The following is a 27518-nucleotide window of genomic DNA, read 5'->3' on the forward strand; positions in this document are numbered from 1 at the left end:
TCCTCTCCCTCCCTCCCTCCTCGCGGCGCCTTCCCAAGCTCCTCTCCGGGTAAACAGCGATGGCCGCAGACGAAGGAGGCGGAGAACAGGATAACAACATGGGGAACCACTTGCAGCTCATTCCCGGTAATGGTCGCTCGCGGCGCGGGCGGGCCCCTCAAGGGTGGGCGGCGGGGGAGGCAGAAGGGCGTGCGAAGTCTCCCGAGGTATTTGGGTGGGGGGCGGCGGCGCCTAGTCCGTGGCAAAAAGAGAAATGGGGCGCTGCTGGGGGTGGGGGCAGTAAGACTCGGGCAAGGTAAAAGCCACTGGCTCCGAAGAGCTTCCTGGAGGAGGAGTGGGGTGGGGTGAGGGGGCCGGGGGTTTGTGACAGTTGGGGTGTGTTTAAAGAGGTTTGTGGGGAAGAGAGGAAGGAAATAGGGGAGTGGGTGTATCGGAAGCAAAGGAATTGGGAAGGGGGGACTCTTAAGGAAACCGCAGCGCTAGGGCTTTTAGGCACTGGAGTTGCTTTGGGAGAGGGCAGTCATAGGTGAGAGCTGGCAGTTTCAGGAATTGGGGGAGGGAAAAGGTGTGTGGTGTACTGGGGGTGGGGTGGGGTGGGGAAGAGGTGGCGCCGAGACCCAGATAATATGGGGTACTGGAGCCCTTGGCGTAGGCTGTGGGTGCGGGGACAGGGACTGGGATGGGTGGCCTTAAGTTGGAAAAGTGGGGTGTGTCTGGAGTAGGGCAAGAGAGGAGCTGACACAATCCAAAGGCAAAGAAGGGTGAGACTGGGTTGGGAGGAATTAGCGTCCCGCTGCCATCTGCCTGCATAAAGCTGGAGAAGCATCTGGAACCACTCCTGTCTGCTCCTTAAGCAACACAGCAAACAGGTGGACATATCTGTGGGGTTTTTTATCGCAGGAGGATGCAAGGACTTTTCCAGTTAGGCCTCTCTCCGGTGCCACTAAAGGCCTAGGAGTTGTGCCAGGGAACCGAGGCTTTGGTTCCAAAGGTGAGGGCGAAGATGGAGATGGTGACCTGAAGGAACCTGAAGGGGAAAGTGCAAGTTTGGTCGCTGAGGCAAGGACCTGGGATGTTGTTGTGGACAGAAAGGGAAGGGTAGGGAATTGTGGCCTTGAGAGAGTTTTGGAGCCTGGAACTTGAGGTAGGACAGAGAACTGAAGTGTTAAGGGAGGGTTGGGGAAATCTTGCAGGGTCACAGATTAAGAAGAGTCTGGAGTAAAATGAGGTATCATATTTTGGCGAGGAAACAATAAAGGCAGGAAGATGGATGGGTATTTGTGACATCGGGTGGTGAGGGATCTGGCGTTTGGAATGGAGTCAGGCGGGAAATACTGTATCACTGGGGCAGAAAGAGAATAAGCAACATGGTACTGGAAAGCTGGTGGAGGTGAGAACCAAGAAGAATACGAACCAAAAGCAGCAGCCTGAGACATAGGCCATTAGGATTTAAGGAACTGGAACAAGGGGGAAAATGTGTAAGGGCTTGTGGTAAGTATTCACAAATTAATTTACTATACTATACTATGCTGCTACTATATAAACATTGTGCTGTATAGTAGTAACAGTGCAGACTTGTAAAGTAGGAGTATTAAAATTTGCTTTTCTTTGCCAAACAGTAGTCACCCAAATGTCCCCAAGTGATTGTGATATCTGTCCCCTGTGTGTCACCAGGGGTATATGGGGTATAAGGCTAAGAAGTAAACCTTACACAAAATCCAGAGTGGAGTCTCTAAGATAGTTGGATGGCACCTTGTATGCCTACTTTTGGCAACTCATGCAGCCAAGCTGGTGCCAGACATACTGTTCTGCTTTCCCCCATCAGTGAGGCTGAGTATGGGGTCTTGTCATTTGGGTAGCCCAGGACCTCCACACATACTAACCAGGCTTGCACTCCAGGGAGGTCACTTCTGCGCTGCTAACACAATGATTTGACGACACATTCCATTTTCTCCCAAAAAGATGGATGCCATTGATGTATCTCCAACAGGTCACTCACTCTGAATTATGAGGTGTTGTTTTAAGCTGCTATAACTAATCTCTGTGATGTTGTCTGTCAATGACCGAGAATCTAGTCAAAATATTCTGTGGCCAACTAGGACAGGATGCTGAAGTAAATAAACCTTTGTCCCAGCAGGATGGTTCTTAAATTTTTATGAGGGACCTAGATAAGCTCACAAAAGTTATCAGCCTGCTAAGAGGCTAGTGACCTGCATTTTGACACATACCATGGAGGAGAAGTTTTGGCCTATTAGTTAGGATTCAACAGCCCAACTTCCCCACCCCCATCGCATTGAAATCTATTTGCTCTTTTGTTCTTGCGTCCAGTTTTGGGATAACCTCTTGGCTACACTTTACATTTCCCCTTGAGTTTTCACCATCCTACATAAATTGGAATAACAAATCTTGGCTACCTCACTGCTCCCCACTGAATTCAGATATTTTTGAAAAAGTTAAGTAGCACTGATTCTAGTATAGAGCCTGATGGTTTGGGGGGTGGCGGCAGCAAAGGAGCATTTCTTTTAATAAATGCGTGTACTTGTGGTACAATCTTCATGTGACCATTTTTTAAAATGTTTTAATATTTCAAAGCGGCAGAATCTCTCTCCAGTTGGAAAATGCTACCAAAAGAAAGGCTTTTGGTGTAGGAAGAGAAACTGGATTGCTGTGTAGCATGGGGACTTTTGACATTGGAACAAAAAAACAATGTAGGCTTGTGTCTGAAGCAGCAAGACTGTGTGCTACTATTTTGGAGAGAGGGAGATCTACAGCAGTAAGAAGTATGGTTACCCGCCTATTATTTCTGTAATAACTAGCGCACAATTTTATGTGAAGTTGAGGGAAAGGCCCCTGACAATGCTAGGCCCTTTTTATGAGGTTAATGTTGTTTTGTCTTGGTAGTCCAGTAGCACTAACCATACCAGTAAACTATTCCCATGTAATGGAAGCAGCAGCAATGATAGTTTGCTTCAATGGATGTGTAGGAGATGGTGCAGGTATGCAGCCTGCAAAGAAAAAGAAGAGAAAATATGTTTAGATTCAAAATGGCACAGATGGGCCTGGAAATCTTTGCAGTTTGCCATGGTAAAGTGTCTTGGGCAGTAATGAATAAGTATTGTGACACTGACTTAAGGGCCAACCCCGGAGCAGCCACCTTTTCTAGTTGGGGTTATCATGCATTATCAGGAATTTGCTTTGCTAAACGAGCAATTGTAACAACAGGGGAGGAGCCAGCATAATTTATGCTAGTTTAAATTAAGCCAGTGGAAAGTACACCAGAGCCAAACTCCATCCAGGAGTGAGGCCACTGCTAGCTGAGCCAGTCCAAGCCTAGCACAAAGAAAACAAACCTTTGAAGGAGAGTTTGTCACATAGCACCTTTTTCTGGTGTGAGTACTGCCGAGTTGCTAGGTCACGTAACTGAGCGGAACCGAGTTCGGCTCCAGCGTAAGTCTCCATCTTGCCAAGTCCTGCTGTATGCTCCTAGATTGTTCCTTTTGAAGGGCTTGCTCTGGCCTTGCCTGAGCAGGGATGAGGGATTTACACTAGCACATTTCTCGTAACTCACTCATCCCAGCAGATTTTGGGTTTGGATTGGCTTCTTGCATATTACAGCTACATTCTACTTTTCAATATGGTTACATAGGTTCCCACTATCCAAACTCAGAGCAGACCCAGAGCTGCTTAGCTTTAGTATAATAGCACTATACTATAATGTGATTGCCCTGGTTCTTCAGTTTGAGCACTGATAAACAGTGATTCTTTCTCCCTTCTCCCAGATCTGCTTGCAAGGTCATTTGGCAATTAATTGATGAATGTTTTGCTGTCGTGGCTATAGCTTCTTGAACAAGATGCTTAAAGGAGCAGACTAATTAAATATGGATGGGATAGTGGCACAGGTGGTAGAGTCAATAAGGAGATCTTAGGGCATCAGGAAGGGGGGGAAAGATTGATAATATATGCTAAAGAGTGGTTCACAATAGTTTTCAAAATTACTATTTATCATTTACAAAGCACCCAAAATGTTCTAAGTACTATACAGTGGTACCTCGAGTTACAAACGCTTCGGGTTACAAACTTCACTAACCCAGAAGTAGTACCTCGGGTTGAGAACTTTGCCCCAGGATGAGAACGGAGGCCCTATTAGCGAAAGTGTGCCTCGGGTTAAGAACGGACCTCCAGAACGAATTAAGTTCGTAACCCGAGGTACCACTGTACAGACATTTAAGAACAAGAGTCCTGTCCTGCGGACTTTCACTTTAATAGATTCAGTAAAAAAGGAATAGTGAGGGAAAGAGAAACAAGAAAATGAATACTGTATGCTGTTTCTTGAAGTTAAGTTACATAATTGTTCTTCTAGTGACCAGCTGAAATGGCTGCTGAGGAGATTGTTCTGTGAGGAAAGAGAAAGTGTCATATGAGCAAAAGAGGTGCCATAAATTTGGCTGTGATGAATACAGGGTTTTCTGTAGTCAGTCTAAATTTTGATTCTGTTAAAAAACAAAACCACAAACAACTAAAAGCTCAAATTATGTCTAGCAGGCCATATATATTTTATCTGAATAGCTTTCAGTTGGATGTGCTGTAGTGGTAAGAGAAGGTAGCTTAGGGTAACAATTACTGGTTTACTTTGATAAGAGAAGACACAAAAGGCTATCTACATTAGCTTCTGTGTTCCATTTACTAATCCTTTCATATTATATGTGCACAGTTTTGTGGCCATAAGACTGGTGGTTCTGTCACCTGGAGCAATTCAATTCAGGCAGCCTCTGTTAGGAGGGCAGAGTTGAATTTCTGCATGTTTCAAACTGAAAAATAAGAAAAGGGGAAAAATTCTGGCCACTTCTAATTGGAAAAAATGGACCATTATCTCTTTTCTTTTTGTGGAGATTAGTAGAAAACTACTCTTTGACACTCACACACTGTCATCTGCAACAGTGATGGGGCTAGCTACTGACCATAGGCTATTTGCTGTTTTGCAGGGCCTACCAGCTTTCAGCTGAACACTGTACCCCATTTACCCCATTTGTACAATGTCATACCATGTAGAGGGGTGACAGCTGGGTCTTTTTGATGATGCCTCAATTATAAGTATCTGCTCACCTCAGACTTTATATTTTACATTTTTGTTTAAGGGGTTTTTACTTCGCCACACGTTATTGATCGTTAGCAGTAAAGTAAGCATTTCCATTAAAAAAAAATTCAAGACAAGTCTTAACTGCCTCCTGCTAAGTTTTTTTGGCATGCATAATTAGTTATGAGGTGTAGAGCACAGTCAGATTCAATACATAGTTCAATTCAATTCAATTCAAAATCCTTTATTAGGCATATCACACCTCACATTAACAAACAAACATCATATACAGACTGTATAAGATACGGGCTCAGCGAACACAATTTATCCCAGTCCTATTCTTAACTCCAAAAAATAAATCAATGTACATAGTTCACAATAAAAAATTTTTCTTCATTGGGTTTAGGTTAGAAATCAAAACGATTCCTTGCTTATTAAGAACAGAATGATTCCTTACTACGTGTTAAAAGCAAGTTAGCAATAGTAGCATATTATTCTATTGAATGAGTCGCATTTCCTGCAAAGCTTTCACTTGGAATATACTTCAGAGAGGAAATGAACAAGGTGAGCAGCTGGGCATATTGGGACAGTTGCAAGAAAGTAAAGGTGGAAAGGAAATGAAGGAAGAAAACAGCATACTTTGCTTAGTCGTATGCCATAGGCTGGTTGCATGGATACTGTGGTAGGTGTTATCCTTAAAGAATGAAACTGAAAGAGGAAAGATTGTGAATAAACCTGTTTTTCCAGCTGTTTTCTTGTAATACGTTGGCTGCAAGTTAATATGTAGAATTGATATTAATAAGACTTCTTAGTATTAGTCTAGTGTTCAGGGAGGAATGCTCAGTTTACATACTGTTTGCATATGGAAAAATGGATTGCTTTTGCATAAAACCGTGGCAAGGAGTAAAGACAACTTGGCTCTCTGTTCAGTATGTAATTTGACTTTATTCCTTGAACCATTTGTATCGAGCAATTAAACTATTTTTGGCTACTGGCACCCTTGGCATGGTGAACTTTGCTTTTCTCCTGTTCTCTGCAACTTAATTTGGAAGTTGGGTAACCATCTCTATAGATTTTGTTGCACTATCATCAGAGAGCAGGAAGAAAGCAAACTTCACCATGCCATGGATGCCAGTAGCCAAATAAAGTTTAATAGATAACATGGGAGATTCAGCCTTAGAGCAGATGATTTAATTAGAGCAGTAGTACCAGCGTTTTGGGATCTGATCCCGGCCTTGGCTAGGGAGGGTGGGGTATAAATAAAAATTATTATTATTATTATCTACTATCTGTGACCTGGGATCCACTTTTAAGCCCAACCAGATGCAAGAGGTTGTTTAGCTGTTTTTCAATACAGTACATTTCTGTTCTTGCCTAAAACACACACAAGAGTTTTCACAGTTTTGCTGGTTCTACCTGAGGTTGGTACATAACCCACTGCTATAAACCTTCAGGACCTTTCTCCAACCATTCAGTATGCTGTCCTGTGTTGTAGAAATGTACAATCAAAGACTGTGACTGTGCCCTTTCTGTAAAACTGTGACTCTCAAAAGTGTCAGACTCATAATTACTGTTCTCCAGTTATCAAAAGGAGAACTTCAGTATCACAAGACTATTGACAAATGAACTTCATAATCCATATCCTGCAAAATATAAATGTTTCAAATATAAATAAAATATGTTGTTTTGCACAACAGCAAACCATACTGTACTGTGTTACCTGAAACACTAACAAATTGGTTGTGGCATAAGCCTCTGTGGTGAACTCTTATTTTTTGCTGCAACATTTAACACAGCTATCCCTCTGGAAATTATTTTGGATGTTTACCTTAATTTAATATAACTTAAAATATGTGTGTAATTTCACTTCCATCTTAAGATGATAGAAGGCAAGATGTGTGGTGTCTTCATCCATCTGTATTTTGTCTTGCATCTGAGAAAGATAGGCTAAAGTGATGGGTTTTTTCCATTGTGCCACTGCAGTAAGATGAGTCATCGCTCTTCACAGGCTTTAGGCTCTTTCAGCCAAAATGCAGCACAGTTAGGCTGCCACTTCTTTTCGTGTTAAAATAAGTGAAAATGAGAAACAGAAGAGCGCTTAACATGAGGTGGTCTTGAGAATGAAACACGACCTCATGCTAAAAGTGAATGGCAGCACATTTTAAAGGTTGCATCCACCATTTGATCAAGCTTCAAAGGAAAGCTTTACAATGGAATGTAGATAAAATTGCCTTCTGCAAATGGGCCTTTAAAAAAAATTATTGAAAGGTGATATAACCTGATAAACTATTTATGAAATGTGAAAATTGGTGATGAGCTACTCTGTGTTCAAACAGCATAGAAAATATGAGACCAGCATTTTAAGATTTCAGAAGCAATCTTAAGTACAGTGGTACCTCGGGTTACATACGCTTCAGTTTACATATGCTTCAGGTTACAGACTCCGCTAACCCAGAAATATTGCTTCAGGTTAAGAACTTTGCTTCAGGATGAGAACAGAAATTGTGCTCCGGCGGCATGGCAGCAGCAGGAGGCCCCATTAGCTAAAGTGGTGCTTCAGGTTAAGAACAGTTACAGGTTAAGTACGGACCTCCGGAACAAATTAAGTACTTAACCTGAGGTACCACTGTATGTGGCAATAGTTGCTTCTGCAACAGCAGTGCAAGGAAAGAAGTGTCATTTTGACTGTCTTAAAATTTCAACACAGTAAATTTTAATTTACCTTGTGTGTTGAATGTATCATGGTATGCCAATACTGTTCATATTGATAAAATGGTGTAGGAATGTCATGGCAAGGTAGAATCATTCATCATCCTCGTGGTCTAGATCAAGGTTAGCTAATGTGGTGTCCCTTATACATTGTTGGACTTCCTGCATCACCTATAGTCAGGGATGATAGGAGTTTCAATCCAGCATTATCTGGACATTACCATATTGACTACCCTTGATCCTAGGCATCTCTTGGAGTTTGGGGGCTGAGCTGTGCTCACCATGGTGACTTGTAGCTTGACCTACACTCCGGAGAGCAATGATTGCTGTTTCAATGGGGTGAACAGACCTACACTTTATGACTTAGCTTTCTACAGCTTCGTCAAAAAATGCCGCCCATGTTTTATGATGCACTCCTACTGCTCCACACTGTGTTTCACTCTCCATCTGGCCTTGTACTATTATGGACTGTAGTTTTTGTGAAATAATTTGCCTGTTCACCTAACAGCTGAGCAGCTGTGTATTTTTAAATGTAATTGTGCGGAGGGATTGTTTCCTTCAGGTTAATTTGCCATAACCCAGGGGACTAGAATGGAGGTAGCAACATGAATCACAACTGAACAAGCCCTTCAAATTAAATTCTGGCCAAAGAAGAAAGATATTTTTTTTCAGTTTGTCTTCCCATCATCTGATGTATGGTTGATGGGCAGAAAGGGATGTTGGAATGCCCTGCCTAAAAAAGTGTTCTTGGCCCCATAGTTTAGTTTTTGTCTGAGGTTTTCTAAACTGTGCATGGAATCGCCGTGAGTAGAGGAGGCTCCCTGCTCCAGATCTTTGCCATCAGATTAATTGAAGGTGGTAATGATGACATAGTGGAGAGGTTTGGCAGCACACCTGTGTCTCCATGTTTACCTGTTAGTAGAACTAACACCAGAATTGGGTTAGAGAGCTAGTATGGAGAGGAAAAATGTTAATGCACCCTACTGATAAAGTTTAGAGGCTACAAATCAGGTGCAAAGATTATGGTTTACGTTATATATGGTATTGAGGGTATTCTGTTTGCTGTTTGTTGTTTTTTTAAAAAAAGGGACAGGAAACAGTGGGAATGTTTGCTAAAGTGGCATTAGAATATTAAAGAAGCATGAAAAGATGCAAATCATCATAGATTTCTGCTCTACAGTAATTTGTGAATGGTTGTGAGTGCCTTGACTACTCAGCTAGAACTAGCCCAAGACTGCGGACCAAACTAGATGTGCTTGTTATAATGCAGTTTGGCATTTCATAGCTACGTTTTGTTTAACAAATAGGTTAACTGGATATTCTGATTGGACCATGATGGAAGCAAATGAATAAATCCTCTCCAAACCACTGACAACATTCCAAATCCTGTATGTCCCTTGTGCCAGCAACATGTTAAACAAAGAACAGCCATACAAAATTAAACTGCACAATAAAAGTCATGTCTAGTTTGGCCCAGAACATCTTTCCATATCCATCTTACTCACCTGATTTGGCACTCTGAATTTTTATCAGAATCTCAAAAAATTAAGCTGCATGGGTAGCATTTTTCTAATGGAGGTACCGTAAAAACTAAAGTGGTGTGGTTAATAAAGTATCATTACAACAAAGTGATTTTGAAAGTGAGATATTGCTGTGAGAAATGTCTAATTTGTTTTAGGAGTCCAGTTGCTACCCCTCCCAGTTTGGTGTCACCTCCAAATCGTTTATAAAGACTTTGAACAACAGGCCTAGGAAAGAACCTTGGGGCATTCCACTTGTCCGTTTTCTCCGGGATGATGAGAAACCATTAGTGATCACTCTTTGGGTTTGGTTAGTCAGCTAGCTGCAACTCTACCTAACAGTAACCTCGTCCAGCCCACATTTTACCACCTTCTCTGCAAGAATATCACTTTGTCACAAGCCTTTTGCATATTAGCCTTTTGAGTCTGTCATGCAGAGATCCATATTGTTTTTGTAGAGCTCAGTACATAGAGCTTCTGTTCCGTTTCATGGGTTGGATGCAGACTTTTCTCTCACTATTTGCTGAAGAAACCAGGATCCTATGGGCTTCCTGTAGATGGAGGAAGCTCAGTGATTTTCTCTAATCCTTTCTTCCCCCCACTACCACTTGCCTCACTTCTGCAAAGGGTTGCCCAACTCTCTAGAACAGTTTTTGTGGGCACGGAGGGAAGAGGAACTTAAGGGACCGTATATCTCAATGGCAAAGGATATATTTTATGTGCACCAGAAAGTATTGTAGATTAATTCCTGGGCATTTATTTAACAAAACTTGAAAAGACATTTATTTAAGTTGGACACTTGTTTCTAGGTAGTGTAAATGATATTTGGCTAGTCAGTATAAGGCAACTGCTTATATTCTCCTAAAATAAATAATTTGCCACAGTACATTGCAAGTGATGGACTTTCGCCATCATTTTTTCGGAAATATTTCCCTGATATCAACTATTTTAGGCAATTTAATACTTGTGGTACTTTATTTTTTTGACAACTTGTTTCTTGTTTTTCAAAAAACTTTCTTGGACTTCTTAGCAGAGAGTGAGGAAGAAGATGACATTGACATGGAAGTTGAAGATCAAGACGGCAAGGAGACTGAAAAGCCAAACATCATTAATTTTGATACTAGCCTGCCAACTTCACATGTGGTATGTGTGTCATATTGTTGCTCTTTCCTCATCATCTGTGTTCCATGTTGGAAATGTAGACCCCCAGGGACTATGTATATGGAACCATCAAAAACCATAGTCCACTCCCAAAGAGATTTTACTTTTTCCTGTGACTTCCAATTTTGTCTCATGGTAGTAGCAAGAAAGTGAACCTAAATCCAGTCATGTTCTCCTACTAGAGCAACTTTTTGCCCCATCCTTTTATGGAAAAATATCTTCTTATAGGGCTGTGCACTCACTTCCAGTTAGCACTATAGTCACATTTCTTAGTATGCAGGAGTTCAGTTCCAATGGTTGCACGTAGCCAAAATTACCTTTTCCTTAGCCGGCAAGGGGAAGGAGACTTCCCTGTGTTTCCACTGCCTCTTCTTACTTCATATGCCAAATCTGACCACCAGGCAGAAGGGAGGAGGAGGGAGGGAGACAGAGAGACACAAAGGCAGAAGAAAAAGGCTGGAATGGATCTGGAACAGAGGTGCAGCCAAGCTCGTACGATTGAAATTGCATATGTTAAATATGTAGAAGATGAGGCTCAATTGTACTACAAGCATGGGAAACACTAGTGGCAATTTTTGTTTTTCTTGGGGTTCCGTAGATCTAGTCCATTCATCCCAAAGCTCTGTTGTCTTTAATTTTTGCGTTTATAAACTGTGAACGATTCCAAGAACCCTCCCACTGAATTGCAACTTCTAACTGCTTTGATTTCTTATTTTGGAAAGTATTTAGGATCTGATATGGAAGAGTTTCATGGAAGAACTGTCCATGATGATGACAGTTGTCAGACTATCCCAGTCTTACCCCATCTGATGGTAATGTTGATTCCCGGACAAACACTGCCTCTTCAGCTCTTTAGCCCCCAAGAGGTTAGCATGGTGCGGAATTTAATACAGAAAGACAGAACCTTTGCTGTTCTTGCATACAGGTAAATTAGTAAATAGATTTGCAGTTATGTGAAATTTATGCCATATCTGTAATGTAGAATGTTATGGACTATTGCATTGTTGTTTCGTGTTGTTACACTCATTGCCTGCAAATCCAGAGCAGCTTGGGGCCTGAGGGGGAAACTGAAGATTCTTGATGAAGAGGTAATTCTGAAACAAGCTTACAGTAGCTTTTCCTAATATGCTGGTTTTTCTTCTTCTTAGCAATGTACTTGAAAGAGAAGCACATTTTGGAACGACAGCAGAAATTTATGCCTATCGAGAAGCACAAGAGTATGGAATTGAAACAGTCAAAGTAAAAGCCGTGGGAAGGCAAAGGTTTAAGGTTCTTGAAATAAGGACTCAATCAGATGGGTAAGGAAATAAGGAATATGTGGCAATGTTGAACAGGGGAGCCTGTTTATATCCAGCAAAATTTTCCAATCTTGCCAGTCTTAAATTTTCTCAAAATTATCTCTTCACAGTTCAGTGTTGCTTGGAGAAATAGGTGGGATATCTAAGTAATGAGTAATAATACCTTTTGTATGGTATGAAGCCGCTTCTCTGCCATGTAAATATGATTTTGGCGGTGTCATACTGTGAACTAATCCAGGGTGTTTGATGGTGTGCTACATAAATGTGCACCTTTAAAATTATGGATTATGTTTTTATGAAGCAGTGCATTTATTCTCTTCAGCAATTCTGAAACCTATCGCTACTTTTGTGGCACAACTGATATTTATTACTCCCTTTGTCCCTCAGCATCACAGACCTAGCAGAGGATGAACAATAATAAAATATTTATGTTGAATAGATGACTCCTTTACAGCAAACAGCATCATAAATAACAATAGGCTACTTAGTTAATGCAGAAGTAACATTTAAAACTGTCTTTAACTTTTAAAAAACAAACTCCTAAATAAAGTTCTTCCAATTCTAAGATTATTATTTTTTAATTAAATTTCCATAGCACCATTCTTACGAAGATCAAAGGGCACGTTACAATATATATAAACCCAATAGTTTAAAAGGCCATAGATTGTTCAATTCGCCAAAGGCCTGGGAGAAGAGGAATATTTTTGCCTAGCCAACTATGCAGAAGGTTGGGAAAGGGGAGCTGTTTCCTGTCCTTTGCTAGATGGGGGTTTCTGAGATTTTTTTTAAAGATTTGTTTTCCTGCCAGGGGGCAGTGGTGTGGTCCTTCCATAACTTGCCACCCTAAGAGCCCTCAGCAACTTTTAAATTGGGGGGGGGGGTTCATCTCAAAAAAACAAGAGCCTGTGTTCTCCCCCCCCAAAAAAAAATCCCACTTTTTTTTAACCTGGAAAAGTTTTGAGCCATAGGTGGCCACTTTTGGACTACCTTCTGAAAAGGAAGCACTAGGGAGAATATATGATTAAGGTCTCTGTCTGTTTTGCAGAAATCTGTGTGTATAGAATGAAAATGATTTAAATACATGTTTCCCTCGTAATAAATTCATAATCCTTACTTGGAATGTAGCAATTTGAACACAAGATGGCGACACACATTAATGTCAGAAACTATATGTGTTATGGGAATGTTTTTTAAACAGGGTGGTATTCAAAGAGTAGACCCGTTGAAGTTAATGGACGTGACTAACTTAGGTTCATTAATTACAGTGGGTCTACTCTGAGTTGGACTTGGTTGACTACATCTCTATAAGATCATTCTCTTCTGTAGTGGTGGCATGGTTTTTGTAACCATTCTACACTGGGAGAGAACAAAGGCACCTGGAAAAAAGAGAAATATTGAGGAATAAAGTTCTTTGTCTAGACCTGTCTTATGCTTTACATGTTTTTCAACTAAAATTTTCGTTATGATTGGATATTATCTGTGGAATGTCAGCTGAATAACACATATCAGGAGGAGACAAGTTTCGCGATGGCAGCAAGCTTTGCTTAAGACTTGGAACTTGTTTGGTTTTAATATCTTTGCCCATTTTAAAAGAACACACTTATATTCAGGAGCACGTCTATTGACCCTTGGGGTTTAACTAGCATTGGGGAAAATCCAACCAAATAAGTATCCGTTATAGGCTGCAAAAGTAAAATGTGGAACTGAAATTTTTAAAATCCATTAAAATTTATGGGAGTGCTTTTCCCCCTAGATGTCTTATTGATGTAGCTAAAGAGGCTGAGTAAATAGCCAGGCAGATGCAGTTTTCATACCTATGTGAAATCTCTTTATCAGAATACAGCAGGCAAAGGTGCAAATCCTCCCTGAGCGAGTTCTGCCTTCAACTATGTCAGCAGTGCAGCTGGAGTCCTGCAGCAGATGCCACATATTTCCTTCTTCCAAGCCTGCAGCATGGCAGGATCAACATATACATCAATGGCGGCAGAAATATCAAAAGGTCAGAAGCTAATGGTATTTTTATTTTTTACATTTTTGGTATGACATTTCAAAAATCAATATAAATTCCATCTGTGTGTCTCTCCTTTTAAAGAAAGACGTGTGAAATGGGACAGTGCCTGTCAACCCCCTGCTGCCGCAGATTATTTGTGTGACTTATCAGTTCACCACAATGGGCAGCTGCACATTTTATATTAGACAAGTTATAATTGGTTCCAATTATCTTTTGGCTACTCATTTGAAGGAAAGGTCTTTTTTGTGTGTGTGTAAGGGAAGGAAAGTGTGTGGGGGGGAGACTAATTTGAGAGGCTTAAGTCAAAATGTGTGTTAAGCTATATGCTGTAGGTTTCATGCCTTATGGAAATGGAACAGATTGTGACACATTCCATGTGTCTTCAGAGGAATAATGCAGGATTAGTTCCGGCTTTTTTTCCTATCTTATATACAGTGGTACCTCAGTTTAAGAACAGCCCTGTTTACGAACTATTCAGTATATGAACTCTGCAAAACTGGAAGTAGTGTCCTGGTTTTCAAACTTTACCTCGGTCTAAGAATGGAACCTGAACAGTGGAAGGGCACCGGTGGCAGGAGGCCTCATTAGGGAAAGCGCACCTCGGTTTAAGAACGGTTTTGGTTTAAGAACGGACTTCCGGAACGGATTAAGTTTGTGAATCGAGGTACCACTGTACTAATAGCAAACATATTCTCAAGGTGTGGATGCTTATGTTGCCAAAATAGGTAAAAAGGTAAAGGACCCCTGGATGGTTAAGTCCAGTCAAAGGCGACTATGGGGTTGCAGTGCTCATCTGGCTTTCAGGCCGAGGGAACCGGTGTTTGTCCAGACAGCTTTCCGAGTCATGTGGCCAGCATCACGAAACCGCTTCCAGCGCACTAACTGCGCACAAGGAGGAAGTGTTTGCATGTTTGAGGAAGCCCCAAGGTTTAGTGAAGTACAACAAATATTGTGGAACTTGTTACAAGAACATCCCAGGAGAATTGTGCATGCTCATTTGGGCAGAAAATGAAAACTGAGGGTGGGTAAATGACGTACAGTGGAACCTCAGGTTACGTACCGTCCTCCTTATGAACACTTTGGGTAACGAACTCAGCTAACCCGGAAGTAGTTGCTCCTGGTTGCAAACTTTGCCCCGGGATGTGAGCAGAAGTCGCGCACTGGCGGCATGGCAGCAGCAGGAGGCCTCATTAGCGAAAGTGTGCCTCATGTTAAGAACGGTTTCGGGTTAAGAACGGACCTCTGGAACGAATTAAGTTCGTAACCAGAGGTACCACTGCATCCTGGAAAAACGGATGGAACCACGAGCAGGAACACACCGCACTGGAAAACTTGTTTGCAGGTTTCCCTTTTTCTAATTGTATGGAAAAAAGTGTGGACTGGGGCTGGATCTAGACACATCAAAGAAGCATTTCAGTTTAAAGCGTTGTTAATTTAAACAGGGAAAGCAGGTAGAGAAAAACGGGGCTCCACATTGCCATCTGGTGGCACAATGTTATATCACACACACAACACATTTTTTTTTGAAGTAATATTTATTCAAAGTTTCATCAATACATAAAAAATCCCCAACCCTAGCCCAAAAAAGAAAAATAAAAGGAAAAAGAAAAAATACAAATCTCCAATTACAATTTTTCATTTGCTTAATTCTTGAACCTCCTCACACCTCCCCTTTTGTATTCTAGTTTAATTCGTTATTTCAGCAAATTCTTCCCAAATTTCTCAATTTTAATTTAAATAGTTAATCATGACACTCTATCTTATTCATTAATCAATATAACCTTTCCCTCTTATAATATAACCTGTTATTCAATTTACCTTACTCCATTTAACCTTATCTTATGTTAAAAATCTTAAAATTTCAAAAACACAACACATTCATGCATTTTTACTTAAAAAACATTTCTACTAAAGCCAATTTAGTTCCTTTCCGGCAAAATCCCTCAGATTTCAATAATAATACATTAATTCCAAAGTTAACATAAAAAAGTTTCCTTCGTATTTCTAATTTTCATCCAACGTCCCTTCTTCCTGGTTTCGGGTCATATCAGTCCTTTCTGTCCATTACTTAGTCCATCAATCTGGTGTTCTGATGTCCGAGGCTCTTAAGTCTCTTCTGGCCCCTTCTGCAGATTTTTTTGTTCTTGTTTGTACTTACACAGTTCTTTGTCAATTGTTAGTTTCTGTGGGAGTGGATTTCCGGGGGGGTTCCATCCAGTAATAATTTCCATTTTTCTTCATCTTATTGTCTCTTTCCCCCCAGCTCTACTCCCCATCTTCATCTTTGTAATCCAAAAAGTATTTAGCCAAGTAGTTGTTCACCTGTTTCAAAGTCCCACTAGAGTAGGAAGCTTCCTTGACTTCAGATGCTTCCCAGCACTCTCCAAATTCATTCTTCCAAGGCGATAGCTTTTGTTCCTGTAGAACTTTGGGTCTTACCATTTGTGTTATATAGGGCATAGCAACTACACCATCCTTCTCCATCTGCCCTTGAACTTGCCTTGTCAAGCCAGATTCCTGAGTTGATCGCTGTGTGACTTGTTTATCCTTGTTCTCTATTAAATCATATTCACTGGCCACAGCACTCATAAAATCCAGTTTTTCGTTCATCAGGCTCATTTTCCCGGACAGCTGCTCTAGCAGAGCACTAGTCCTGTCAAGGGCAGACACCAAACCTTCCTGCCAAAACATTTCTATTCAAAAACAAGGTCAAACGGCTGTTCCCACGGTCTAAAGCCTCACATATGTAAACTGAAACCACAAACTGACAAGCTCCCTCTAGGGGACACAATTTCTATTTGTATCCATTTTCAGGAAAGTATCAAACAAAGAGAGTTACTTTCAATTTCCAAGTCCTTTCAATTTCAAATAGTTTGTTTCTTTAAAGAGCAGAAATGCAGAAGGTGGCGTTGAAGTTAGTTTATTTCTCTTATCTTTTATTTTTTCTAACTGTCAAAATGCTCCACTTTCAATCAATGGACGTCTCAGATTCTGTCCCGATACCCTGTCCCCAGGTTTGGGATGGTAGAAACTTATACTCCTTTACACACTTCCTGCAGGATTAAACAGTCCAATTCCCCCCCCCCTTTTTTTCCTGCTATCAAGGGGGTTTTGTTGGTTATGGGTGCAGGAAACTTCCAACTTTAAAAAGACTTTTTAAGCTGTTAGGTTGCAAGGTCTTTGCTTCAATCCGTATACAAGAACGGGAGGCGGACTTCCTGTTTACACCTTCCCGCTTTGTGCCTAATTCATAAAATTTGTAGATTCTTAATCCAATTCTCCGTTTTTACTCATGGGTACTTGATTTAGAGTCCAAATGTCATCAGGAAAAAGTCAGCGCTCTCCGGCAATGGCTGTCCGGCTTCCCTCCATGGAAATAGCGATCAGTTCGATGCACCGCGCTGCTCACCCCACTTCACTCCAGATCCCCAAAAATGGGTTTCCTCGTGAGTAGGGGAGGCGCTCTTGGTGCTCTGCCGAACCCCACGGTCCCAGGCTTCCTCTGCCTGGGGTTTCTAGCAGGCCCCCGCCTTCGCGGCGGAAGGCCCTAATTTCCACGGAGCCCATTCCTCCAGTCGGAGGAACTCCGCCATTCGCCGATGGCGCTAACCCGGTAGTCCCCCCCCCCCCCAACACACATAAATCTGTTTCTCTGCCAGTCTAGCTGAGTCCTAAGACAGATTGGTTGATGGCTGGAAACTTTTTACTTTTAATCTGTAAGAACATAAGAAATGCACTGATAGTTTAAGCTAAAGATGCATATAGGGCAGCACTCTGTTCTCATAGTGGCCAACCGGATGCCCAAATGTAGCCAGAGGTGCAAGTGCAGGTGCTTGGTGCAGAAGTCTGGGACCCTGTTCATCAGAGCAGCCCCAAAACATGTCTTCTTCCCTTTCCAAGTGACTTGCCTGGAAAAAGAGGGCTTTCAATCTCTCAGAAGAAACCTGCAGGCACCTGAAGAGTACTAGATGAAGAAGAGCACAAACTAATGACCCAGCCTTGTTCAGATAGTGTTTTGGGTCAAATCTTCCAGTTGCTCAACATTATCCAAGTAAACAGGATTCACTGAGATGCTCTGTCTGTGGTGGCTATGTGCTGTTCAGTTCTTTTTCATTTGAAGATGAGCCCTATCCTGTTATACCCGAATAGTTTTCCTCAGGCTTAACGCCATAACTTTTCCTGACCTTAATGGTCATGCATGTTCAAGCCTTAGCAAGTTCCTGGCAGTTTTGTTGCCACTCTCCATAGTAAAGTACTTAAATGAGAAGTTTTGAAGTAACTATTCAATTGGGTGCAATTCAGACTAGTGAACTGAAGGGGAAATTGGTATGAAGACTTCTGATTCTTCATCAGAGGAAGGTGGATTCCCTCACTTCTAGCTCCAGGTACACTTCTAGGTTTGAATTCACTGCAACCGGTGTGTGCCATTTTATTTATTTTTGGCATTTTGTGACCGCGTGGTTCTTCCATTTATCAGTCATACATCTGTTTAAACTCTCTCAAGTTCCAATTGATCTCTTTACACCTCTTATGGACACATAGTTCCTACTGCCTAGTTATTTGCCTGGCTGAGCTGCTTTCTGGAGTTCTCTATTCTGCCCTTATCTATTGCTAGCCAGGCCATTCCCAAATTTGCTTCACTCTCGGTCTCAAGCAATCACATCCTTCTTATTAAAGGAATATTTTTTATATTAATCTTCACTTCTTTGGATACCTGCTGTGATAGCCTCTTTCAATGCAGAGCACAGGTCTGTTTATCATAAATGCAATTATTCCCACAAGCACTAGTTTAACAAAACTTTTTTTTTCAAAGTCTCGGAATAATCTCCCAACACCAGACTTCTTCAGCGCTTGTGTAAAGTCACTCACATTTCCTCTCTTGGTATTAATTTGCTAGCTTTGGGGAAAGGTAGAATGTGTGGTTCATCCATGTAGCACTATTAACAAAGACTCCACATCTCACCCTCAAAATAAAACTTGCAGAAAATAGTGTTAGCTATTTGAACCATTGCTCACAGTAAATCTGATGTCTTTAAGAAGTCCTTAAGTGGGCGTTTATAACTATGGTCCCTAATTTTGGAGGTAACTTAAAATGACCGTTATATCTTCAAGGAATATTGTTAGCTTTCCTCTTCTCTTTTGTGATCTCTTGGATCCCTTTTACCTTTTCTTGAGGCTTAGCTCCCCCCCCCCCCATTGCTGTGTTTCAGCTAATAACTGGAATGTATACATGAGTTTTGCAGCTTCCTGATATATGCAGCAGCGTAGACACAGCTTCACTTAACCCAAGCCGTTTGAAGAGCTTTTCTGTGCGATTGCAGCAGCTTGGACCTCATAAATGCAAACAGACCAAGGTTGCTTTCACACGGATGAGAATGCCTTGTATTCCAAACTCATTTTGGCCTGCATCATTCACACAGTGGTGTGCTGTGAAAAACAAGAAGGAAATAGATGTGTTTATATCGGTTTGTATTCTGTTGTGGCTTTGTACGAAGCAACTCATGCGAAGGAAGCATTCCATTTTTGCTTATTTCCCACTACCTACTACCCATTTACAGTCCCTGAAAAGTTGTTCCAGAAGTGCGCATAGTTTGAATAATGGCCCAGAGGTTTGTAGAAGGTAGAACTGGGCAATATATCAATATATTGTCCAATACTGGTTTGAAGTCCTCTACTGTGATATCAGTTTCATAATTTTTGACCTGGCAATATATTGCGAATCATGATGCATGTATGTGTGCTCTGCAAAAATGACAATGTGGGAACAACCGTGAAGCCACTCTATGCCTCTACATAGCTCCATCCTTATTTCAGACATTGTATATTGTGAAGTTTAGTTGGTGGTATAGCATGATGTTGAAAACCAGATATCACCCAGCCCTAGTAGGAGGATTGGCCAAAATTGCATGTCCCACCTTGCCTCACTTATATTTTTTTTAAATCACATTTTGATATACCCATAGATTTTACTTTATTAGTTTAATCTGTAATTGATCATGATTATGCCTTTAAAGAGTGAGAGTTGTGCAGGAACTTTCAGGGCTAAAAATACCCTTCAGTAGCAATTCAATGGTTCCAAAGTGTACCCTCACAGAAGTAAAAACAGGGTTAAAATGTTTACTTCTGTGAGGGTATACTTTGGAACCATTGAATTGCTAGGCAGCACGGTCTGAAAAGCAGTTGCAGTAGGCTATTTGGATTTTAAGTAATGTTTGCACTATTGGGGTTGGTGTGAATAAAATCAACTTAAACTGCAATATTTGGAATTATCACAGTAGAAATATCAACCTGACGTCTCCGGATAAAAAAAGTATTGGAAACTATGTTTAAAGATATAAATAAAGGGGATCAAGCACATTTCTTTCTACTCACCAGGATTTTCTCAGGTTCACAAGGTGTGTTTTGTAGCTTGATCGTAACATAGTGAAACAAATAATTATGCTAATAGAGCATGCATTGGGGAGGGGAGATTTGCTTGATGAAATATTTATAGAAGTGTTCTGTTTCCTCTAGTAACTGAAGAATATCATTTATTACTTAGCAGTAAGGGTAAATATCTATATCTGTTTTGTCTTTCAGCGCAAATTCCACTGTGCTAGTCTGACTTCCTGGCCGTCTTGGTTGTATTCCTTATATGATGCTGTAAGTATTAATAAGGTCTTGCTCTTGGTTTTATCTCTCAATCTGGCATGTTCTTTTTGCCTCCAAGAGAACAAACCTATGTTTTAAAATGGCGGCTAACCAGTGAAATGCTACTATGTATTAGATATCTGACCTGTCAAATATTGCCAAGGAAACACAAGTTGCTGTCTCAGCAAGATCGCTGCCCACACGGCCTATACCTAAACAGCATTGACAGGTTCAACCACCTCTTGATCAGCATGCAGTCGTCTTGGTCGAGACTAACAAGAGTGGGAACCTCCGGACTGTACAAGTTCTGCAAGGGATAGATATAGTCTGCCAATACCCACTGGACTCCACCGTGCAGTCAGGGATGAAAAAGTGGCAGGAGCCAGGAGTTTGGTGAAGAAGAAACTGGGTCATAGGCTAATTCAGCAGCAGGATTACATGGTTTTATTATGCCCTGCATCTGCCATCCAACACACCTTCACCAAGGGGTGTGTGAGACTATCAACTAATAAGATTGATGATTGCTAAATGGATTATATGGATGACTCCTTTCCATGAGTGGAAACCCCATGGTGAAATCACTGGATACCACTCATAATGTTTTAATATGTCACGGTTCCCTCAACCCTTACAGAGAGCTAATTGGTTGGCATACATATGTTTAGAACAAGAAAGGTGTACTATGTGCCCATCTTGCCCATGGATAAAACAGTATGATTCAGGGGGTCACCAAGCTTTTTGAAGTAGTGGGGACATTTTGAATTTTGAAAGAGGGCTGGGGGTGCCAAGCACAAAATGGCTGCCACGGAGAGGCATGGCAATAACGCAGAATTAATGAGACAACCATGCCTGAAAACCTTATTGTTACCATGGAAATTCAGCTATGTCCTACTAGCTCAGAGATTTGGGCACCACTGTAAGACTTCAGCTGTGCCATGACTTAACACCAAGCTGAAATTCATACAAGTGTGAATTAGACATTGATATGTGTATGGATTTCAGCTTGGTGTTAAGAAGCTGCACCTTTTTAAATGAAACTTGACTGCAAAAGATATAGCCAGATAAACTTTCTCTACTTTATTCTTCATTCTTATTTTTTTTTTAAAGAAAAAGGAGTTTGTATGTTTAAATTAGGTTTTTCTTCCAACACAAGGAAACCTTGATGGAAAGAGTCAAGCAGCAGTTGCACGAGTGGGATGAAAATCTTAAAGATGAATCGCTTCCATCAAATCCAATAGGTACTCTTAATAAATAACTTTTCCTTGAAAATTGTTCTTGTTTGCTTCTCTATGCACTTTAACTGATATATTACACGTTAGAAGAAAAAGTTGCATTTGCCTAGCAAAGTAGGCTCTGATCAATGAAAGCTCATGACCGCATTAAGACACTACACATTTTCCAGTTCTCCATGGTGTAGGGGATTGGCCATGAATAGTGTGTTTACAAGACCATAAGATTCAATTCACATCCCAGTTTGGCATTTAAAAACAACAACCTGATTTCAGTTCACAGTGATTCAGACACTGCCTAATTTGAAAAGTTTAAAGTTTAAAACTTTGTTTTCACATGCAGGATTTTTTAAAAAATCTAACTTTTCTCTGTTTGACAGACTTGGATATAGTTTGTGGGCATAATGGCCCTTCCTGGATGGATAAAGCCGGTCAAACCCAAGGGTTTTAGTTTGTGCTGGGCACCATTTTACACACACACACACACACACACACACACACACACACACACCATTTCAGAAAGCATTTACTTATCCTAGCCAATTGTTTTGTGGGAAATTTGCCTAAAAAGGGAATACAACAGAGAGGTATCCCTAGCTAAGAACTCTGCCAAATTTTGGAAAGACGTATAGTGGGTTCTTGGCAGTAGACATCATTTTAAAGTTGATTTTGTGGCGAGAACTTCCCTTCTTGTGGTTTGGTGGGCAGCAATTTTATTTTGAAAATGGCATGCATAACAGGTGTTCCTAGAAAAGTCACCTGCTAATTTTCAAATGGAGAGACTAGGAAGTTATTATGAATAGTGAGGGGAACATCATCAAACCCATTTTCTGCTCAGTTGACACCGACGTAGCAGAAAACCATAGAAAGTAAGTGCAAAGCTAGTTTGAGAGATGTGAATGTGTGGGCATGTGGCATAGCAGCAGCAGAACTTGAATGTCCAGCATTGTCCAAGCAGGGACTGCTAGGAGGGCTACTAAAAGAGAATGGAATAGGCACTAACTAATTTCTTCCTGATTAGAGGCTAGACGGTTCCAAAAAACAAACAAAAATACCCCTCCCTTCTCTCTCTCCACCCTGACATTTTCTTTATCTGGCTAGCTTTGGGAGAAAGATTTCACTTTTGACAAGCACATTGTTTCCAGTATTTATTTTACGAATCTCAATGCATAAAAGGCTTTGGAGATTCCTGCTTTATTTCAGAGTGCTTTGGCACACCCTATTTTGGTTCAGACAAATTGCAAATCTTTGGCTCAAGGTTCAGGACTTGTCTGGATCTAACACACACCCCTGTTCCCTCTGTACCTTTTAGAGTTGTCCGCTTTAAATAGCACATAAGTCTGCTTCCTTCCCAACATTGTAGATTTTCGGTGTGAAAGCCACAAAAAATGGCTTCTATGTGGTCATTGTTGAGTTATAGACAGTATAGATTGCTACTATCACATGTAACCCCAGCACCACATCAGGGATCAAACAGAAACTTCCTGGCTTTAGCAGAAATGTTATAAAGAATTAAGTAAAAATAGAGTGTTAATGGGCCAAAGTGGAAAATTTAAGGTTAGATTGTGTTAAGATAAATTATAGAACAAAAATTGAGAAAGATGGAAAGGATTTGCTGAAATAGCTAATTGAACTAGAATACAAAAAAGGGAGGTGTGAGGAGGTCGATGAAACAAGTAAATGAAAGGTAAAGATACGGAAATATTGGATGTGTTTTTAAATGTTTTTGTTTTTCTTGTTGTTTTGCTGTATTGTTTTTTGTTTTTCTTTTTATTTCTGATGTATTGCAAGGTACTGTTTTCTTTTGTTTAACTTTTTATTGTTTCTTTTTTCTTTTTTCTGTAACTATTAAACCTCTAATAAATATCATTTAAAAAAAAAAACAACAAACAGAAACTTCCATTACTCTACAAGTGAGCGGCTCATATTTATAAGAAAATAGATTAACTATGTGGTTTAACATTGCCTTTGCTCTTTGCCTTGCTTTACAGTTTGCATAATGCAGCCTGAGAGAGTTGCATCAAAAAAACAATATTGTAACCTTTTTTATTTTTTTTCTTTCTAATGCTATATGTAGTTTATTTTTTAAAGATCATAGTCCTTATGCATCTGCTAAAAAGCATGTGGCAGAAATCGCCACTTCGTTTATTCCAGTTGAGCTGATGCCAAAAAAGATTGCTGGTAAATTGTGATTGATTCCTTGTAATAGTTATGCACTGATTAACTGGAAATTATAATGTGTTGTGTGTCTGATTGACCTTCTTTTAAATATATGAAATTGAATTTCTTCAGATTTTTCATACAGAGTTGCTGCTTGTCTGCCCATTGATGATGCGCTGCGAATTCAGCTGCTTAAAATTGGTAGTGCTGTTCAGCGACTACGATGTGAACTAGATATAATGAACAAAGTAAGTGTACTGAACTCCTTACAAGGTCTTGAAATTGTTCTCTTGCTTACCTAGAAGCAAGTTCCCAGTTAAGACTTTTGAGGAGACACAAGGCTATCAATAGCTACTAGATACGATGGCTATAGTCTGCCTGCAGGATCGGATACAGCATGCTCCTGACTATAGACACGTGGACACAGCAATGGTTGAGTGCTATTGCACTCATGCCCTGCTTTTGAACTTCTCATTGTCATCTGGTTGGCTGCTTGTGGAAAATGGGATGTTGAATGATGATGGCCAGAGGGACAGTCATGGATAGGGACATTGGGGGCTCTGCTCCACCACTGGGTCTAGTGTGTTTCCAATTTTGCGAGTCTTAAGTCTTTACAACTTTCAGTAAGGTTGTTGTCAACTTTATTACATTTAATGTGTCAGTCTCTTCATTGCCGCCACAGAAAAAGAGTTTCAGGAAGCAGTTATGAAAACTTCTTAAAGGGAAAATAAGGTTCCAAGTGGTCTCCTTTTTAAGAAAAGTTACTGGATTAAATCTGCTTTGCTTGCAATTTAAAGTATTTAAACAAAATGTTTTGCGGATCTTCCATTCTGTTAGTTAAAAAGTGTTAGTTTCCCCATTTATGTTTGCTTTATTGCTTTTGTAGTGTACGTCTCTCTGCTGTAAGCATTGCCAAGACACAGAAATAACTACTAAAAATGAAATATTCAGGTGAGTTTGCAAAGGGCTTACACTGTAGAAATTGCCTTGAAATAAATACCCTCTTAGCTTCTAAACTGCATTTTAACAATTATACATTTTATTATTTTAGCAAGCAATTTGTAAAGATTGCATTTTAGGTGGAGAATAATCCCAAAACAAATATAAACTTTATTTATTTATACACACACACACACACACACACACACACACATATATACACACACACATATAGGACTACAAATGTTTGGCTCTAAGTGGATCTTACTGATACATGTGAGTGCTCATGTTCTCTTATAGAAAATTTTTATTCTGCTGCTGAGAAATTTTCACAGAAACATGTTAAGGCAATGAACCAATTATGTGGTTGTTGGCCAGATTGTTGAGGCAGGTGATAAAATGTTTTGGGGCAGAGTGTTTCGTGAAATGCCATCCCTTGACCTCAGATAGTCTTGGCTGGTCTCCCCCTTACTATCTATCATCTATCTATCTATCTATCTATCTATCTTTCGATGTATTTTTATATTATTATTATTATACCTATATACTACTGTATCATAAGAATATATTACAGCTGTTTACAATATAAAAACATAAAACCAAATAACAACATAATAAAAAGGTAACAAATTAAAACAAAAAACATTAAAAAGATAGACCAATTTATTTATTAAAAAAAATTATAGCATTCACCTACAATTCCATGTTTCTATGATCTTCCCCATGATGAATATTAATGTTATTTCAAAACAGTAATATTCCCCATGTCTAATTTCTCACCAGCCACCAGTATCTTGAGTTTTCGAAGTTGACTTTTAAAAATTTGTTTCTTGCAGTTTATCTCTTGGTGGGCCTATGGCTGCATATGTGAATCCTCATGGATTTGTGCATGAGACGCTTACTGTGTACAAAGCTTGCAACTTGAATCTGACTGGCAGATCTTCCACAGAGCACAGCTGGTTTCCTGGGTAATAAAATGCCTCTCATTAATGCTAGTAGGTTTGGGTATTAATATGCTGTTTGAATGCTTTTGCTTTTTACTGTATTGGTGTATACCTCATACGTAGTGTATACCCCAAGAACTAGTAAAATAAGAGTACCTGGGAGGTGCCAAAAAAACCAAGCCCCCAGAATATTGAGCGTTGAACAGGTGGGAGGGACAGACAGCCAAGACACCTTATTCAGGTGTGCAATATATTTCTTCCTTATCCATCACAAAGTTCCTTGTGGCTCAAGCATTTCTTTTAATTTGCACTCACCATTCCTGCGTGCAGATAATGATTTTTTAACAACTTCAGGGCATAGAAAACAGATATTCCTGCTGCTGTTCTGGTTCAAATGCAAACTGGATTATTGCTTGTTTGGAAATACTCTCATAAGCATTACCCGTCAGGGAAAGGTTTCTAGCCTAAACATCTGAATAACCTCTAAGAAAATTTGTTAACTCATATTCTAGATGCCACCCATATAATTTTAGTTCATGCCCTTAAATTGGTTGGATTCTGCCAGTACTTGCTGAAGTACTATACAGTCATACCTTGGTTTTCAAACAGCTTACTTCTCGAATGTTTCGGCTTCCGAACGCTGCAAACCCGGAAGTGACTGTACCGGTTTACAAACTTATTTTTGGAAGCCAAATATCTGACGGGGCTTCCGCAGCTTCTGATTAGCTGCAGGCTGCATTCAGAAGCCGCGCTTTGGTTTTCGAATGTTTTGAAAGTCGGACGGGCTTCCAGAACGGATTCAGTTCGACTTCCAAGGTACGACTGTGGTGGCTTTGCTACTCTGAGCTCCAAGTGACAGTAAGGGCTATTGCAAGTAGTGATTGATGAGATATATCCTGCTCAAAAAGGCTAATACGATGCTGTCCACTCCTAGGTATGCATGGACTATAGCTGAGTGCAGAATCTGCGGAAGCCACATAGGCTGGAAGTTTACTTCAACAAAGAAGGATATGTCACCTCAAAAGTTCTGGGGATTGACCCGTTCTGCCCTGCTGCCAAGGATTCCAGAAACAGAGGGTGAATCTGGTAAAAGATCACTGTTGCTTTGCCTGTGATCAGATAACCTTACCTTGGATGAATTAGCAGTCAGTGTCTTCTTAAAAAAAATATCAAAAAATCTGCAAAGTGCTGCATCTTATGTCTGATTATCTAAAAGGATCTGTTCACTTGAGCTTTGTGCAGATAAAAGTACTGTTGCTTCCAAAGGCCCTGAAAAAAATGACATTTTAAGATTGAGACTTCTGGAGGAAGAAGTACCAAATGTGCAACGGAGATGAGAAAAAAAGCAGTCCCCCCCCCCATTCTTTCATAAACACTGAAACAGACAGCTCAGACTTAGATTTGCCCTGTAATAATGCAAGAAGACTCATACTATCGGTGGGAAGATAAAACTGTGGAGGAGGAATGAAGACTGAGTGTAACTCAACTTGTGGATAATGAACAGGTATAAGATATTGCCCACTGTTATATTTGCCTGTAGAATGTTGTGAATTTATAAGAAGCCCTGTTTTTTTAACTGTGTGAAATAAGCTTACAGGTATTAGTGTTTGCTTGAATAAGCCTTAAAAGAGGACAAGGCCTAAACCTCCTATAGAGGTTCATGTGATGACAGCAGGTCCCTCGTCACAAAGTGGTTGCTGGCAGAAGCCTACTGCTGAAAGGACTATTATATGCAATTCCTTTGTTAAAAAAAAAAATCCCTATAGAATTGTTTTGTTGTATCACCTTTAGCTGATTTTGCTCCATTTGGCATGTTCTGACTGATTATTTTTTTTCCTTAAAA

General features: G+C 40.4%; 1 protein-coding gene across 4 annotated transcripts; it reads left to right on the forward strand.

The window, feature by feature from the left end:
• CRBN (cereblon) lies at positions 1-27518 on the forward strand. Of its 4 annotated transcripts, none has more exons than XM_053378155.1 (11): positions 1-126; positions 10334-10446; positions 11187-11389; positions 11613-11762; positions 13599-13761; positions 20353-20415; positions 21557-21641; positions 23925-24040; positions 24679-24743; positions 25568-25699; positions 26610-27518. In XM_053378155.1, exons 1-11 carry the CDS (start codon positions 60-62, stop codon positions 26788-26790), a joined length of 1338 nt encoding a protein of 445 aa, XP_053234130.1. In that variant the 5' UTR covers positions 1-59; the 3' UTR covers positions 26791-27518. The 4 variants fall into 4 exon arrangements, with proteins under 4 accessions (XP_053234130.1, XP_053234133.1, XP_053234131.1 ...); XM_053378158.1 differs by having other exon boundaries at positions 25568-25726; positions 26610-26700; XM_053378156.1 differs by having other exon boundaries at positions 18-126; positions 10337-10446.

This window comes from Podarcis raffonei, chromosome 2 (assembly GCF_027172205.1).
Source record: "Podarcis raffonei isolate rPodRaf1 chromosome 2, rPodRaf1.pri, whole genome shotgun sequence".
In the NCBI taxonomy this organism is placed as follows: Eukaryota; Metazoa; Chordata; class Lepidosauria; order Squamata; family Lacertidae; genus Podarcis; species Podarcis raffonei.